The sequence below is a fragment of the Brachyhypopomus gauderio genome, chromosome 16 (genome assembly GCF_052324685.1).
Source record: "Brachyhypopomus gauderio isolate BG-103 chromosome 16, BGAUD_0.2, whole genome shotgun sequence".
Lineage (NCBI taxonomy): Eukaryota > Metazoa > Chordata > Actinopteri > Gymnotiformes > Hypopomidae > Brachyhypopomus > Brachyhypopomus gauderio.
In genome coordinates, this window is record NC_135226.1 from 17277643 (window position 1) to 17297298 (window position 19656).

The 19656-nt window shown below is 44.3% G+C and overlaps 1 protein-coding gene across 3 annotated transcripts in view; it reads left to right on the forward strand.

Moving 5' to 3' along the window:
- The first annotated feature begins 3529 nt into the window (after positions 1–3529).
- The window catches only part of fgf12b (fibroblast growth factor 12b), a 41428-nt gene continuing 25301 nt past the window's right edge, over positions 3530–19656 (forward strand). The window contains exons 1-2 of one of the 3 annotated variants that reach the window (XM_076976473.1): positions 3530–3628; positions 3764–3934. In XM_076976473.1, coding sequence (XP_076832588.1) covers positions 3910–3934 — 25 coding nt within the window. In that variant the 5' untranslated portion in view covers positions 3530–3628; positions 3764–3909. Of the gene's footprint in view, positions 3629–3763; positions 3935–9927; positions 10445–18921; positions 19356–19656 lie in introns of those variants that run through there. The other 2 variants (XM_076976471.1, XM_076976472.1) reach the window with 2 other exon arrangements.

The following is a 19656-nucleotide window of genomic DNA, read 5'->3' on the forward strand; positions in this document are numbered from 1 at the left end:
GACTGTGTGATAGGACTGTTTCTGGGACTGAAAATATCTGATACCCTCTCAAGGATTGAGAGTTGACTGTTTTTTGCTATAGCTATATATAAATTGTGAAATATCCTCATCTCTTCTGTTGACCCTGCTAATTAATTATAGGTGTTATTTTATTGTTATTTAATTTCTTACTGTATAAAATTATTTCACCTGTTTTCATCAAAGTTTGTGGTAGTTAAGACATTGTGTGGTTTTACAGTATAACCAATTTTCATGAAGTATGTGTTGTCTTTAAATCCATTAAATGAACAAAGCTCAGGAAATGTAGTTCACATCAGCACAGCAATGTACAGACATATGTATAATTACAGAATGATGTTGACTGGTGAGTTGTAGACCACCATCAGGAGGCTCTACAATGTTCATGACTTTGGATACAACCACAGGCCTTGTGTTTTCTTACTTAACTGGACAGAAAACAGCAACAGTGAATCATATCAGCATGAAACTTTAGGCATGTGTTTGGATTAAAGCACTAGTGATACCTTTTGAATCTGACCCTGATCCTGGGTACAATTAGGTACTGCAGTACCCTGTCAGCTTTTTAAATCAGGCAGCTTTGAATGTTTCCAAGTTGGACACTAAAAAGGTTCAAAGATCAAACTCCTTTGCAAATATAATTAATGTTAAAAAGTGCAACTTTCAAGTTATTATGATTTGTTTAAAATATATGACTTTACTATTCAAGGGTCAGAAGGTCAAACATTATATCTTTCGAGACTTTGTGCTCAAACACCAAATTAAATTTTTTCCTTAATTCTTCATTGTTTCATCATTCATCATATGAAGACCATTAAGAGACGTAGATGAATGCAGAGACTTAGATTAATGCATCTTCTACCCTGTGGTCCCATGAGGCCTGAATTGTGTTGATGAAGTACATTTTCATTATCAGCATAATAAGAGTTTGCTTTCTGTTGCTTATCTTCACACACCTCCTCCTTCAATTAACAGTGATACAATTATTCCGCATACATGGATATATTGAGCAAATCGATCTGTATGTTTTATTTGCACATGGATTCACATTATCTGAATGTAATAAACGTGTGACAAAGTCAGGCAGCTGAATTGTACAGTCTCGGGGCCTTCGAAAAAAGGAGAGGGTCACTGGGTTAGGTGTAAATCCCAGAGGATTAGGATTAAAGTTATACTGTAACTTCCCACTGTGTGGGATTGACTTCCTTGAACTCTCTTCAATAAAGATGGATGGGCCATAGTTCAGGAAGAGAGAATGGGCTGAAGAAACCATGTTTGTAAGACAATTCAGACCTGCTTTGCGCTTTGACTTCCCCTGTGACCTCAGCTGGCCATATGGTGGTCTGAGTGAGAACGTCATATAGACGTGTGTCGATCGAGATGAGTTGAACTGTACAGCTCCGCTGTTGTAAACTTTGCTAGCATGTTGATGCAACATTACTGATAAGTCCTAAAGATCTGGGAATAATTTGCAGCTCTCAGCTTCACTATTCATAATTGATCATATTGTGTAACTGCACACGACAGGTATATTTTTAAGCCAGAAAAGTGCTGATGGCAAGAAAGGCATGTGTGTGTATATAAAGACATTACTGGGAGAATTATGGTATCTTGCTGACCTGTGTAAAGTTTCCTGACTGCATTTCTGTTTCTTACTGCTGAACTCTCTCAGATTAATCAGTTGAAAATAGAAGTAATACGTCACTGTTCTGTGAATGTTTGAATGTGTGTGGGTGTGTGTGTGTGAATGTGTGTGTGTGTGTGTGTGTGGGTGTGTGTGTGGGTGTGTGTGTGTGTTCCCAGTTCTCTGGCAGGTTATTTTTTGCTTTCTGCTGCCTCAGCACCTGACTGCACATCTGGGGACCTCCCAAAGTCCCATTAAAACACTTATACACACACACACACCACAAACACACACAACATATTTGTGAAAAGTTGGAGAACAATTGATGTTTAGTGACCCATACCCTGCAACTTCAGACCAGTATACACCAGTCAACTTACCCCATCTTCATACACATCAGCAACTCCTCCCCTGTAGACAGGGTGACTGGAAGGGAAGAAGATGAATGTCTGATCATCTCAGATGTTCAGCTGCTTCTGAGGAGGCAACACAGGAACAATAGACTCTTTAGATCATAATAATCATAATCTAAATAATCAGCTATACAACACCATACTATATACTATACTATATACCATACTATATACTATACTATATACTATTTTTACTGTAGAGTTTGGGAACTGAAATATTGCAGTGTGTGTGTGTGTGTGTGTGTGTGTGTGTGTGTGTGTGTGTGTGTATGTGTGTATTTGTATGGATATCTCCCTATCAGCTACTCCACCCTCTCCTGTAGATAGGCTGTGCAGTAGATGACTTAGTAGAGGAAGGTGCTTTGAATGACAAAGTCATAAGTTGGACTCCCAGACAGCATAAATACTCTAATACTGACAAATATATTTTGGATCGATTTGGATCAGAGTGTCTGTGAATGCTACAAATGTAATGTACTTATCCCCTTTAACTTAGTCCCCGACCACTCACACACACACACACACACACACACACACACACACACACACACACACACACACACACACACACACACACACACACACACACACCTGTAATATATCTCTAGTTCTCCCACCCACAGATGACTCAGTCCACAAACATACATACCACCATTTATACCCTGCTTACGTAAGTGGAGTATCCAGAAGGAGTGCTGGTTGTAGTCATACCACATTTAAGAGTATGATGTAATTGCATTTAAAGCACTAGGTATGAGGTAGCATATACAAGCACACACCTGAGATACGTGTTATGTTCCGTTGCCCGAGTAGCACGAGGCCTGTGTGCGTGTGTGACCTTTAGAATGTGCTGCTGCTTCACGTACTGTACTCGCACACAGGATCGTTGCAGCAAATTCTGGGCCCTGTACTCTCTCAATGTCAGCGGGCCCCTATAAATGCCAGTAAATGAGGCACATGAGCAAAATGGGCCCCTCTCCCTACTCGGGCCCTGGGTAGTCAGGTCCACCCCCCCCCCCCCCACTACCACACCCATGCTCGCACATTCTATGACCACGTATTGGAACACACCTTCTTTCGTAAATGTAAAAATATATTTCGTCAATTATTATTATTTTATTTTTTTTATCGAGCCCTGATGTAAAAATCCTGGATAAACGAAAGATGCATAAACAAATTAATTAGATGTGCTATTCCACAGAGTATTCTCAATTCAGATTTTTCATTTTTTTTTAAATAGGCCTACATATTCATATACAAACTACTGATGTAAACATTTTAAACCATAGCGCGTGAAGCACGCCTAATATGTGTGCTTCGTGTAATTCACTTTGTGACACCGAAGGCGACGGCATCGTTACTTTTTAATTTACAGGAAAATGACGCCACACCAGTCTGATACTCTCCGTCAGAGAAGCACGCGCAGGTTAAGAGTTAATCTACCCCAAAGTGCGCGCGCTCCATTTTTTTCACGAAAGCTGAAGGCTCGTGACGTCAGGGCAGTGCCTGCTACCGCCGGAGCTGCAGCACCACGAGAGAGAGGACAGCTCCCGAGAACGGCGCGCGGATACAGGTAAACGCACGAGCCCGGCCACACACACACACACAACCGAGCGTTCGTCTCGCTCTTGTTAACGGAAAATCACTCGCACACCACGAGCTCGCGCATGAAAGCTGTCTCACAGAGAATCTTATAATTGATTAACAGCTGTCCTCACGAGACGCGCCCGTTTGCAGCTCGAGCGACGCAAGTGGAAACGTATCGCGAGGAAAGCGACCGACACCAACCGGGGCAGGTGCACTCACGCCAAACGTCATCGTCATCCTCCGTGATCGACAGCATCGCCGCGGGAGATGGAGAGCAAGGACAAAACCGCCGGTGAGGAACTTTACGTCTCCTACCGCCGGGGTGTGGGTGTGGAAACGGTACCGGCGGCGCGCGGGGCAGTGTGTCGCGTGCCGCCGTGTTTGTATGGAGGTATATGGACTGCGGTACTCTGAGCTGCTGCCCTAATGGGCGTCAGTCTGTTGCTCATCCCCGGTACAGACGGTGAGTTTGAAGTAGGGGTGAAAACATCTGCGCGATGGTCCTGCGGCAGTGCTCGCGCCGCCCCGTTCTGACCGCTCGCGCGCTCGCGCGCTTTGTTTTGCGTGGAATGGCGTTGGGAATCCTGATGCAGCAAAAAATTCGGGGAGAGGAAGGGTGTGTGTGTGTGGGGGGGTCTTCTCGAGCTACAGTGCTCAAAATACATAGATGACATGTTTCATTCATTCGTATTTGGCATAATCTTACGTTAATGTAACATCCAGTATTAATGCCGAGTGCAGCACACTGCAGATTTTTGAAGATTTGTTTAGATATGTTAAGACCCAGACAAGTGTCTTCGTAATGTTTGTCTGTGTGTGCGTGTGTGTGCAGAACTGTTGTGTCTAGTGGTTTTACAGCATGTGAAGAATGTTGATAAGCACTCCTGTATTCTTAATGTAGAGTGCAGGCTGGTGTGAACATGAGTGTGTGTGTGTGTGAAGTGTGTTCCATCTTTGAGGATTACTGCCGTCTTGCTCTTGGTTATCAGCATGCAGGATGTGTAGCACACTCTCACTTTACTGCACCCAAATGTTCAGTTGGAGTCCTTGGTGTGTGTCAGTGTGTGTGGGTAGGGGAGTGTGCACCTCTGTGTGTGTGTGAGTGTGTGTGTGTGTGTGTGTGCATAACTAGGTTGACTTGACCTCCTGTAATCAAGTCTTGGTCCTTCAGGTTGTGGTCTGACCTATCTGTAGCCTACGGCAGCTCCGTATGCAGCTGAGTGGGGTGCTGGGTGAGACGTTCTCCTACACCCCTGCTCCTACACCCCTGCTGCTACACCCCTGCTACTACACCCCTGCTCCTACACCCCTGCTCCTACACCCCTGCTGCTACACCCCTGCTCCTACATCCCTGCTGCTACACCCCTGCTCCTACACCCCTGCTCCTACACCCCTGCTCCTACACCCCTGCTGCTACACCCCTGCTCCTACACCCCTGCTCCTACACCCCTGCTGCTACACCCCTGCTCCTACACCCCTGCTGCTACACCCCTGCTCCTACACCCCTGCTGCTACACCCCTGCTCCTACACCCCTGCTCCTACACCCCTGCTCCTACACCCCTGCTGCTACACCCCTGCTCCTACACCCCTGCTCCTACACCCCTGCTCCTACACCCCTGCTGCTACACCCTGCTCCTACACCCCTGCTCCTACACCCCTGCTCCTACACCCCTGCTGTAGCACTACGGCTGCTGTGCACATCCATGCTAGCTACAGGCGAGGGCACAGTGTGTGTGTGTGTGTGTGTGAAGAAGCACCTGCACCACACTCAAGCACGGGCATGCCCAGCTGTGCCTTTTCCAGACGCAGCATCTGCTGGACCAGGTCTAGTGCGTCCACTCCTGCTCTGCTCTGGTCTTGGGATCTGCTGCAGCTCATGGCCAGCAGCACTCTTGTCCACCTGGCTCAGGTGTGTAGAGGAAACACCTGGAATGATTAGTGCGCTGTCAGCACAGCAGTTCCAGACCAGAGTGTTAGGAGCCTCGGTGTGTAAGGGGTGCAGTGACCTCACTGATACACTCCAAGATCAGCAGAGTTCTGGAACATCTGACGTTTAAAACAAGGTGTGCAAGACATTTGGTGCTTTTAGTGAGTGTCAGTGTTAGAGATCAACCCAGAATATTTGCAAAATACTTACAATGTGGAATGACCACGTTGTTTAGATTAGAGATGACATTACATCTACGTGTGTGGAACCTAAGATACTCATGTAGTATACAGAGTCTAGCTAAGATACTCATGTAGTATACAGATTCTAAGATACTCGTGTAGTGGAGTGTTGCTGATACTTCTTATTGATTATGGCTCAAAGTTTCAGATCTCTGGACATCTCACCCAAACAGCATTTTTCTTCCCTTTTCTTGCCTCGTTTCTGTCACACACACAAATAGGCACTGACACACACACACACACACACACACACACACACACACACACACACACACACACACACACACACACACACACACACACACACAGAGTGAATAAATGATCTGTGGCTGCCAGAGCTGCTGAGTGTTGTAGCTATAGGATTGTGATGTTTCTGAGTTATATAGCTCATGGTTTATTGATGTTATGGTGGACAAACACCAAGCATTAGAGTGTGAAATGACCGGAGGTACCGTTGACCCGCACGGAGCAGCCAGACGTCCGGCCTCCGCACGCAACAGCACACCAGGAACCAACAACCCTATAGGTCTCCATTAGTGAGAGAAGAGGCATGAAAAGTGTTGTGTCCAGTGTTAGTAACAGAGTCCTGTATGTTGTGAGGTTCTGCATGTTTTGCATGTGCACATATATGTGAGAGAGAGATAGACAGGGAGAGGTGGAGCGTGAAGGGGGGCGGGTGTAGCCACCGTCAGGATGGTTTTAGTTAAGGTCTTGTGTTTGTGTTTAGGGACTTGAGGTTGTGTGTCCTGTACTGCAACACTAGAGGGGAGTGTTAACCAACGCGAGTGTTATAAATATGAGCCTTAACTAATCTGACACTGGAAGGGAAGAAGATGAATGTGTGATGATTTCTGAGATTCCGCTGCTTCTGGGCCGGAGGAAGAGAGGAAGGAAGCAAAACAGCCTCAATAAACTATAGATCATCATAATCATGGGATTTTTAAGAATAGATATTGGGAACAGTGTGTGTGTGTGTGTGTGTGTGTGTGTGTGTGTGTTTGTGAGTGGAGGTAATATCTGGAAATCCATGGCCTTAACTGGACTATCCAATTTCATGTAATGGGCATACCAATTTTAAAACTTGCCAATTTCACATAATGGGCTGAGAGAGATTCCATTGACTGGGAACAGTGTGTGTGTGTGTGTGTGTGTGTGTGTGTGTGTGTGTGTGTGTGTGTGTGTGTGTGTGTGTTGACTGGGAACAGTGTGTGTGTGTGTGTGTGTGTGTGTGTGTGTGTGTGTGTGTGTGTGTGTGTGTGTGTGTGTGTGTGTGTGTGTGTGTGTGTGTGTGTGTGTGTGTGTGTGTTGACTGGGAACAGTGGGAATAAGAACTCAGCAGTGCTACTTCAGTCCATTCCAGTCTGTCACTCCAGCCTCTCCAATTACAACATAAAAGTCAAGTTGGTTAAGAGCTCTTGGATGCTAATGGCTTTTTGGCACATATACAGGAAATGGGATGTAATGGTTTGATATCAGCGGTTTTCCAGAACGGAGAGGACGGGAACAGAAGCAGGACGCCTGGGGCAGCTCGGTACTGCAGAATGGCTGGACGTCCACACCCAAAGACGAGCTCCTGGGAGACATGATGAGAGACATGAGCTGCGTCTCGAATCACACTCCGCACACACTTGACACTCCTACGAACCACTATGCACTACTATGCACTACTAGGCACTACTATGCACCAAACTATTCGCACCTCAAATCGAATGCTTCACGTTTCGCACTAAACACAAATGCCATTTTATCTCACGCCAGCGGACCGCGTCACCCACGGCAGTTTGGGTCAAGTGCGAAATGCGGCTAGCGATGGGGCCAGGAGGTCAGCTGTCAGCTGACATGCGTATGGCGGGTCGGGAGGCACAGTTTAGGGCGGTGGGCGGGTCAGAACCCACTGATTGCTTTGATAGCTCCTCCCTCTCTACAGCTGCAGACAGCGTCAGGGGCCGGGGCACTGCACACCACGTGGTTCGGCATTTAACGTACATCACCCCGGCGTTAGAAGTGCGTGACGTTCCACTGCATTTCGCAGCATGAGCACAGTATTGGCTCTATAAAGTGGTTGGTGCGCTGTGGAAGGATACGACTCAGCTTTGGTAGGTGAACCAGAGAGGGTCTGTAGCTGACGCCTCTGTTCACTTGACTTGCCTACGCGCTCTCTTAATGGCTGTGTCACTGCAGAACGCAGAGTTCACCAGAGACACTACAGTTCTTCTCTTATGCTATGTTTGGTTAGGAGCTTGCAGCATTATTGTCCTTAAACACCTTTTTTAAAGTATTTGTTTTATGTTTGAAAATGCTGACATAGTCCTATAATGACACTGTTATAGTGTGTGTGTGTGATTGTGTGTGTGTGTCTGTCTGTCTGTGTAAATTTGCTGTTCAGCAAAAAAGTCACACTGGTTTAAAACAAATGTCATCTACCAGACTTGAAAACTGATTAGTGTCATTTTTGACACTTAGAATAAATTATAGTGTCATCTATTACATGAAGGAATAGTGTAATCCCGTTCAGTAATGAAATGATTTACTAAATTAAGGTTAATCATACACTATATATATATGTGAGTGTTCTGTGATGCTGGAATTGTTAGCTGTAGGTCAGCTGCTCAGCATATATGTGTGTGTATGTGTGTGCGCGTGTGTGTGTGTTTCTGCCGAAGTCAGCATTGTGGTGTATATCCATCTTGCTTCTCTCTCTCTCTCTCTCTCTCTCTCTCTCTCTCACACACACACACACACACACACACACACACACACACACACACACGCTCGCACACACAGACACAGACACACACACGCTCGCACACACACACACACACACACACACACACACACACACACACACACACACACACACACACACACGCACACACAACCATATGTTCATACACACTCACGCACACACACACAAACACACGGGTGCAGCAGGATTAATTAGGACTGAAACATTTCACTAGATTTTTACTAATCCTCTTTTTAAATGAATAGATATGGTTATTTCTACACACACACTCATCCTCTTTGAGTCACCAGGGACGTTTGTGTTGGAAGTCTGGCTGTGTGGGCGTGGCCCTTACAGGCTGAAACAGCAGCACTGATTGGCTCTGATGCATGAGGTGGCCTCTGTAGTCACACTTCTCTTTCCATAGTAGCAAAGTTAATACTGACATATACTGACAGTGCCAAACCTGACCAACAATCTGTAAATGCAAATGTGTTCAGTGATAACATTAAGTTTAGACTATACAATATGGCATGCTACTAGCTTGCTACTACTCACATTAGCTTGACTTGACACATGCAGATATATATGTGTGTATGAGAAACACAAACGCCGTGGACCGTCTGCGGACTGCAAAGGTTCGGAAGTATTAAAAGCACCTAAGACGGTCTTATGTAATCTAAGTGGGCATAAGAGTATAAGCGTACATCCAGGTTAGACACTCATGTTACTGTTTCTGTCAAGGTTATGAAGGTTATATACACCAGTGGCCTGAGATAAGTAGTTTAGAATTCCTCCAGCTATGCTAATATACTCAAGGAACAGGTAGGATGAACTTCTCAAATGAATTAGCTGGTATAAATGCCTAGAAGTACTTAATATTCAAACTTTTACACCTCTGCTAGAGGTACACTTTAGGACATGACACACACAAGCACACGCAAACACAAATGAATGCACACACATTCACTGGCCAGAAAAAGGCTGAACAGAGACCTCTGCTGGTAGACAGTGGAACTAACACGCCAAGCTTCAAGCGAGGTAAATGGGCAAATGTTCTACCATGAGCTGACAAGTCTCCCAAAAAAGAGATTATTCACACTTATACTGTATGAAGTAAGAAACAGATGACACAACAGAGAAATTTATGTTGCTGCAAAATGTCTGTGGCGGATATTTGGGTGTGTTTGTGTGAGTGAATGTATGGCAGTGGTCTGTGTGTCAGGAGATGTGTGTGTGTGTTTAAGGATCTGCGGAATCTCCTTGTGCTGCACTTTCCACATGTAAACAGCAGTATTAATAGCTGCTTTCCCAGGTCCCTCTTTCCACATCGGGAAGAGCTCTTCTACAGTGACACCCTCTCTGTTACACACACTCACACACGATCACATTACACACCGCACACACACACTTAACTAACGGAGAGGGAATGTGAGTGTGTGAACTCCTGTGTACATCTGTAAGTGTGTGTGTGTGTGTGTGCAATGGTTTGATGGTTGAGTTTTACAGAGCATAGAGAGACCTAATGGATTAGTAAAGAATTGAGCAGATCTATCAGCACACACACCACACACACACTACACACGCACACCACACACACACACACACACACACACACACACACACACACACACACACACACACACACACACACACACACACACATGAGACACAGTCTATATACAGTAATAGACTAGCACAGTACAGATTACAACTTACATGCAAGCAAGACTCGATACGCACACACACACAGACACACACACAGAGACACACACAGTGGAGTGCATGAGACGGGATGACACGCTACCTTAGTCTGTTCTGCAGCCTGCTGTCTCATGGCAACAAAGCAGAAGATGAAGATGAAGAAGAGGGAGTGACGAAACATGAGATTCCTACAAAAGAGCCCGGTCAGACACAAACACACACACGCATGCACGCACGCACGCAGAGTCAGACAGAGACACGTACAAAAACCCTTAAAATCATCAGTTACACACACATACACAAACACATTCACACTGTGCCTGTTGAATTAATGAATGTGTGTGTGTGTGTGTGTGACTTTAGCTTTGCAAACAAGGACTTGTACAGATATACAGTAGCCTGCTGATATATGTTAGACCAGGTGCTGATATATGTTAGACCAGGTATAATGGCTGGCGTGTGAGAGTTACGTGAGTTGACCAAGTTTGTATTGCACTGTGTATATGTTCGTTGTCTGGCTTTGTGTGCAATTTGAGTCTATAGCTCTGTTATTATTCATTATAAGATATGGGTAATATCTGGATAATGTACACCTCAGGATGATGTAAACTCTTTTCATTATGATTTGTGACAAATGGAAATTAAATGTTTTATGTCTTGCTAGAGCAGAGTGATCATCAAATGATCAAAATGCTCATCAAATGATCAAAACCAAAGCACTGTCATTCATGTACTTGAAATCGTCCTTGAAATGCACTTATTCAGGTGCCAGTACACTACCTCAGAAAGGGAAGCTTGTCTTACTCATTTCCTGAAATCCACGTCTGATACAGCAGGCATCAAACTGGCATGTGAAACATGTCAATTATTTGTCTGGAGGTGTTTGTTTTGTTTTAGCTTTTGCTGGCTCACTGGTTGTCGATACTGAGCCGTGTTTCACAGCTGGACTGGAACCGGTCCCTGTTCTATGGAGGACAGAACATGACTCACCTCTGTTACACTTCTGTCTTTACACCTCTGTTATGCTTCTGTCTTTACACCTCCTTTAAATGTCTGTCTTTACAGTTATGTTACACTTCTGTCTCTACACCTCCATTACATTTCTGTCTTTACACCTCTTTTACACTTCTGTCTTTACACCTCCATTATACTTCTGTCTTTACACCCACATTACACTTTTGTCTTTACGCCTACGTTACACTCCTGTCTATACACCTCCATTTAATCTCTGTCCTGACACCTTTACACTTCTGTCTTTAAAATTCTGTTACACTTCTGTCTTTACACCTCTGTTACACTTCTGTCTTTACACCTCCTTTACATTTCGATCTTTACAGTTCTGTTACACTTCTGTCTTTACACCTGTTACACTTCTGTCTTTACACCTCCTTTACATTTCGATCTTTACAGTTCTGTTACACTTCTGTCTTTACACCTCTGTTACACTTCTGTCTTTGCACCTCTGTTACACTTCTGTCTTTGCACCTCTGTTATGCTTCTGTCTTTACACCTCCTTTACATTTCTGTCTTTACAGTTCTGTTACACCTACGTTACACTCCTGTCTATACACCTCCATTTAATTTCTGTCCTGACACCTCCTTTACACTTGTGTCTTTACAATTCGGTTACACTTCTGTCTTTACACCTCTGTTACACTTCTGTCTTAACACCTCTTTTACACTTCTGTCTTTACAATTGTTACACTTCTGTCTTTGTAGTTCTGTTGCACATCTGTCTTTACACCTCTGTTATACTTCTGTCTTCCTCTATAACCAGTGTGCTCTATATTCAATGTTTTTCACTCCAACAATGCCCATCACCGCAGCCACACAGGACACCATGTGCATGTCCAGACTTTCAAATATAAAACTAGAATGATAGATATTGGTAAACACTTTATGTGTGTGTGTGTGTGTGTGTGTGTGTGTGTGTGTGTGTGTGTGTGTGTATACCCATCTGGTTTGCATCAGATAAGCAGGCAGTTGCCAAGGTAACTATATTCACCATTGATGTCATAGGGGATTATGTGGAGTCTGCACACTTTTGAATCACAACCGTCACGTTCTGAGACGTCTGTTCAATGCTATGATGCCGGTGGTTTTTGAGGTACTTTGAAGGTTTTGCACACCATGGCAACATGACGGTAGGCCACCCGGATGCCTCTTCTGATGACTGGGTCAGTATCTAGTAACCATGGGGAATACAGTATGTAGGCGTCCCAAAAAGCCCCAAATGAGGAAGATAGAGTGGAGGGAGATTCAAACCTCAGACACACGGTTTCTCTCCAAACTCTTCACTAGGTCTGCTGGGACTTTCTGGAAATCAGACGGAAGCAAGTAAGTTCAGAACAGAAAGCACAGTAAACAGCTTTTTTTTTCGCTAAGTGGTAATAATGTCCCGCTGGCTGCAGGGCACCGTGATGCTGTCGGGGACGACGGCGTGCTGAGTGAAGACGGGAAGGTCAGTCTGGCTGTGGACATCTTGATAGCAGACGGCCCTCTCACTGCAACAAAGCAGGCGGGGCATTTCCCACAATGCCAAGCGAACACGCACCAGTTGGGACTGGACTGGAGGTTGTGGGAGGGGAGTGCGTCTCTCTACAGTGAGAGGGAAAGATAGTGGGAGACACTATATGATCACACAGAAACAATTAGTAAATGTATTTAACGACTGACACAACTGATAGAAATTACACGTCTGACGCGTCAAGGGTTTAAAGGATCAGTCTAAGCTTCTTTAATCTTAATCTGCCACTTATAATGGCAGCTTATATGCAGTCTTTGAAAAATGTTTTTAAAACTTGACAATCTATAACAAATTTAAACTATAATCATTAGGCTACACTCTAACAGCCGGTTTACACCTGGCATTAATACCGATCGCAACAAGATATATTTTGACCGGATTCCATTTCCACTTGTCACTAAAATGTGTCGCTAGTGTGAACAGGCGTTAATCGAGTTCACTCTCCTGTGTAAAAAGCACACCGACACATGCACAATTTTTTATTTATTTCCTTCCCTAAATGTATTTCCTCACCTGCTACTGTCAATATGCAGTCAAATGTGGGACAAAAAACATGTAACCAATCAAGTGCATTGCTGGAGGAGAGACAGCTTTGTCTTACAGCTGCTCTCTGTCCCGCACCGCTGCTGTCCAGGGGATGTTCTGCTGTCCAAGGGGACGTTCTGACCGTGGGGTAGAAGTCATTATGGGTGGGCAAGTCGAGTTTGATACAGGATGTCTGACATTCCTTTGGCTGTGATGCCGGACGTTCAGTTGAGTTTGTGACGTGTCCTCCAGAATGGATTATATTTCACCGGCCACTAGCACTCAGCAGATATATTTCATCTTTAGGAAATTTATGCGGATATCGAAAAGCACAGTCTGTTTGTACTTGTGGTAAATGTGGTGAAGATCTGTCTCTGACCACTTCCACGTGGGGTTTGAGTTTAGGGTGACCACGATTTTGTTTTCAAAAAATAGAACAGAAATATCTGCTTTATTGAATTTACCACCCTATGAATCCATTTATTATGAGTGCTGTGGGGAGGGAGTATAAGAAGACAATATTTTATCACATATCTTGTGATACACAAAATGGACATCACAGAAAAACTCCATCCAACCATCAGAACATCACCATCAGCTTTGAGTCATTACAACATTAAAACTATAAACTCTATGTATCTTCTGTGGCCTTATGCGTCTGCGAAGCAACTTAGACATACATACTAAGAAGCTGCCTGATCAATGGTTGCGCGACATTCATTCAATAGTAATTGTGTCCTAGGACGTTCTTGTCTTTGTCATGTGGTCAGATGAAATTCGAACAAGATCTGATTACCCAAAATGCATGTTGACACACAGTGTAAACTGCCTTTGAGTGTCTTGGGGTGAAACAGTGAAAACAGTGTTTTGCAAGTAAATCGTTTTAACCAACTTCTGAACTCTAGAGCAGCACAGTCAAAACCAATTTCTTTTCATTAGTGAGCCACCAGAATGTGCAATAAATATTACTCTGAAACCATGGCTGACAGTTTCTGCTGTGATTTTGGTGTAAATATGATGTTTAAAGTGTGGGACAGGCCAGATGGGGACCCAGACATCAGTCATCAGAGTGTTTTTAGAGCGGCTGTGGAAGGTGACCCAGTTGATATTCAAATTTCATGCCATTTTAAGTGCAAACTCATTTCGCTCAGTTCGAAAGCTCCTTGTAGATGAGTTACTTATCCTCAAGGTTCTTCACGGCACATGTTCACAGCAACGCTATCAATGTTGTAGCACTAATGTTGTGATCCATGATGCCAGCATAGTGTCCTTGATAGCATCCTTGATGCTCCCCGGGCGCCGGGCTAGGGCTGCCCACCGCTCTGGGCACGTGTGCACCACAGCTCCCTAGTAATCACTAGTGTGTGTGTGTTCTAACTGCACAGATGGGTAAAAAGCGGAGGACGAATTTCGATTGCGGTGAAAAATCACAATTGACAAAATACGGCACATTTACATTTACATTTGATTGTGATGGTGCTGTCATGATCCACCAGGAGGCCTTGCCCACTGCCACACACATACACACCTGATTATTAGAAACCATCTCCACCAGTCTCTTGTTCCCCGCATTTGTGTCTTCCCCTAAATGAGTTTGCCCACAGGTACTTTGGTCCACTGTCCGTCTGTCCCACACGTGAGAAGACGTGTTCCACACGTGAGAAGACAGCTGTTACTCCGCAGTATCTTACGCTGCTGAACTAGAGCCAGCGACGGTCCGCTGTTGTTTCTGATGATCTCAGAGCGCTTTGGTTGCTTGAGTCTTCGGTGGCACAACATAGGCACTCCTTTCTCTTCCTCACCTCTCTCTTCCTCACCTCTCTCCCTCCCTATATGTGTCCCGCGTCCTAAAGGTCCAAAAGAAATCAGTCTTCTTTTTGTTTCTGTCTAGTCCTTTTGTAATAATATAAAGATGCAGTAAGTCATGCTGGCTGTGGTAGACAAAGAGTGCTAGAAGCTTTATGATGTGGAGCTCTGTTTGATGTGTGGACTCATGCCCCATATACCCCAGTCCAGCGCCCTCAGCACACTAGACGCGCTACTGAATCACTACGTCCTGTCAAGCCCTGGACCTCCATGTACTAACACCCTTATTAGAAAAGCCACTTCCTGAGCAGTGTTCTGCAGCTGTACGCCTGAACTCCACAGTCCCATCTGTTGCCCTGCACAAGCTGTGCTGGCTGTAGACGTTCATGATTTGCCAGTTCATGGCCAGAGAAGCAGGTTTTGCCGGGCTGATGACGCGTGTTAAAATCCCAGAAGCCCGGCACTGCCACGTCGGTGTTAAGGCTGTGAGGAGAGAGACATCCGCTCCACACACACCACACACTCGCAGCTCAGACACCGACCACACTGTTTTTTGCCGTCAAAGATGAATAATCTTATCAAACACTTTATGAATTAGACAAATTAACTTATTTAAGATAAGTGGTCTTAATTTGTTTCAGCAAGATATTGTAATTCACTTTGTGCCAGACTTACCTGGCAAAGAGAAACTGTTTGTGATTTATATTTATCACATTATTGGAGTGATATTGATATCTCAAGTATTTAGGACACAAAAAACAGGTGTGTTGATTATAGCAACAGGATATCTGATAAAGATCTGACACAAAAGCAACATTCCAGCATTACTGACCATCACAATCAAATCAGTATAATCATATTGACTGCAATAACATAAAACTAAAAAGACAACATCTGCATGTTATTTAGTTATTTGTATACAGTGCTTTCTCTGGAAAGATGTAGAAAGTAAACCTTATTGACAGATTTTTTTAAGGTGTTAAAGTCTTATCTGAGGCCAAATGTTTAAATAAAAGAAGGTTTGGTGCCCCTTTTTTTAATAGTTTTGTGATTTTTGTGTTTTTTTTTTCAGATTTTTACATTTTTAAGTATTTTAAAGTGTTCATTTATAGAACTATTTTTATTTTGCATTTAGGCTTTCCAAAGACAGATCTGTCTCTCTCTGTCTTTATCGTGGAGAGTTCGTTTGCTCGTTTCTCTCAGGCTCTATCATGGAGAGCTGATTTGCTACTCTCAGTCATTATTGTGGTGAGCTGCTGTGCTCGTCTCTCTCTGGGGGACGTCGCCTCCACAGACGCTCAGAGAGAAAATGAGTCTTAATCCGTTCTCTCACCCTTACTCACACAGTACAGTGAGACTCCACTAAAGGTGGCACGGGCAGATTTACTTCATGTTCAGTTTAAGGATCAGTTTTTGAGGCTATTTTTTATCCTAGTGTAAGACGTCTTATAAAATAATTCAGTTACTTAACTGGCATATATCTGAAAATGTTCCACTAGATTTATTTTGGCATGTGTCTAGAGGTCAGGATGTTTTTTACAATGCACTATAGTAGCCAGTAGCTAGTATACAGAAGGTAGATGATAGGCCATTACAGAAAAAAGTTGCAGCGACATAAAATTAGCATTTAGCTACAAGTTTGACATTTTACATTATTTAGCACTTGATTATGAAATGTTTTACAGAATATAATTAGTAATATGTAACTACAGCTTTTAAATGTATGTATGTACCTACAGTGCAAATGAAACTGATCAATGGTCCAATGAACCCTTTAATACACATTAATACACAAATACAAGAGATGTGAACACACGCTTGTTGTAGATGCTGTAGGGAAGGAGTTCTCTCTGATGATGACAGGGGCGATGTGTCTCCTAATATGGGTTTGTAGATTAGAGCACAAGATAGTGTATGTGTGTGTGTGTGTGTGTGTGTGTGTGTGTGTGTGTGTGTGAAAGAGAGAGAGAGAGGGAACGAGACAAGTATGGTGCTAACCAGTATGTTGATGCTAACCTAATGCTGTATAATAATACACTAATAAGTCCATCTTCTCTCCTTTTTTGCACAGCAGTCTCTCTCCATCTCTTTCCATCCATCTCTCTCTCTTTCTCTCTCCATCTCTCTTTCTTGCACTCTTGTTCTTTCTTTCATTCTCCCCCTTTTACACCCACTCTCAGTGCTCCCAGTGCTCCCAGTACTCCCACCCCCAGTACTCCCAGTACAGACACATGTTCTGACTCTTGTGTGTGGCTGGTGGGCGGGGCCACTAACACAGGAGACATGCATTTGATTTGATGAAGCATGTGTGCTGTTATACTGATAAATGAGTCAGGTACTCTGGATATGAGTGGCTGCCTAAACGCAGAACATTTGTATTCACAACAGCAATATTACATTTGACCATTCCTGGCTTTGGTGTAGCTTTTTTGCATCAAAATGAAGTCAACGGAACCTGACAGCAGTCAATAAAACATGCATGGCATATAGCTTATTTTAACAGCCAAACACCATACTTGTATATTATATATACCACGTACAACGCATCAGGGTTTTTGAAAGCTTAAACGAGTGTTCCAATACGTCTACAGCCCTGAGTACCGGGCACTGTCAGGCAATTCATAGCAACTAGAAATCAAGGGACACAGTTTTGTTTGAAAAAGGATGGACCTAAAATGAACCTTTCTTTTAGGGAATGTTAATGCACTCAAGAGTTTTTGTGCATGGAGTTTTTGTCGAGATTTTTGTTCGTTACGGTTTTATTTATTTTATAGTCTACATGTCGGATGCGACATACTGCTCTCTGCCGCCCCCATGTGGTTACAAATCACCCCTGAATCTGTTACACTTTGACAGGTTTTGAATCTTCTTTGTAAACATCTGTTCAGGGGCCTAGACTCACTAGTTGCTAATTTCACGAGTATAAACTCAAGTCAGTTACCCATAGAGCAGAACAAATGTGCATATTTTATGTACCTAAATCTGGATATTTTTAGCTGTTGATTAGGCCTACAGAACCAATGATGATACTTTTAATATAAAACAATCTTTAGATGTTTTTTTAACGATGATAACTGCTTTCATGGCGACTAAAGACATTTTATCCAAAGTGTAAGTTTCAGAAACTTGAAATCACTCTCAGAACCATGAAAAGTGTTCATCAGTTCCGCCTTATACTAATGGAATCAGAAGCGTGCGTAAGTGCGGGTGTAATCAGTGACGTGTCCCGGGCGCAGGAGCGAGGCAGCGGGGGACACAACACAGACTGCAAAGTGCACGTGCCTTCTTTGCTTCATTAAATGATTTATTCATTTAACGTTGGTAGTTTACCTTCTGCCGTCGACCGTTGCATGATGGGTTCCCGTTCGTGGTTTCTCTGTAAAGCTGCTTTGTGAGAACACCTGTTGAATATGCTCTATAAAGATACACTTCTCTTTATAGACACACGCGCCTTATTATTATGATTGGCATTTATGACAGAAACAAAAACAACGACTTGTGTTATGCAATTTTGGTCTCGTTCAACAACGACTTATCCTCTAATGAACGTGCTTACACGGAACAGCCCTGTTTGTGCATTACAAACGCTTCCATGATCTCTGAATATCTGATCCTGAAATGTTATTTGTTTGTGTCGTGAAATCCCTGTAGCTGTTCGTCGCGCGTGCACCGCTCACGTCATTTCGAAAAGCTAACCAACCTCGTCCTGCATGTGACGTCACTGAATCGCACGTCTTCGCGTCCCCCAGCCGCTCGCCCCCGCGCGCGCATACATTCAGGCGTTTTTGAACGTGGCGAAGCCGACTTCCCTCACACCCCGCGCGAGACGGTGAATAACCCGCATTAGCTCACGCGCCGCCGCTTCCGTCACTCTCCCCTGCAGTTCAACTTTCGCCCGCGCGCTCGTTCATGGAGTTTTCCTTTATTGTCTCCGAATAACGCGGGGACGGACGGCGTGGTGGAGGGGACACGGGTGCTGTCGTTCATTTACGTCTGAGTTGGAGTTAATTGTCAAACTACTAGGATGTATCGGTCAGGCGCGTGGAGTGTCGTTGTATTTGACTCACGGATGTTTTCAGTCCACCGAACCTCGGAACCGGTCACTCGGGTGGCGGTGCCCTGGTGAGAGGGGCGGAGTGTCGGGCGGATTGTGGGACTGATGAGGATGAAGATCGCGCGGCTGCTCCGGCAGAAAGGAGCGCACATGCTGCGGTGTCTCTGCGCGGAGCGAGCCAAACCGAACACGAGCGCGAGCGGTGAGAGACATCTTTACATGCTTTCCTCTCCTTCTAGCGCCTCTGTGCTCGTGCGTGTTTGCGTATGCGTGCGCGCACGTTCGATAACAAAAGACATTTTAGTTGTGTCAGAATCAGATTGCGCTCCGGTTCGCCCGGAGGGAATCCTTAAATGGGCCACAAGTGCTAATTTGACACCAAGCTCTGAAAGAACAGACGCCACACACACACACACACACACACACACACACACACACACACACACACACACACACACACACACACACACACTCACGCGCGCGGAGATATACAGATGTTCAGG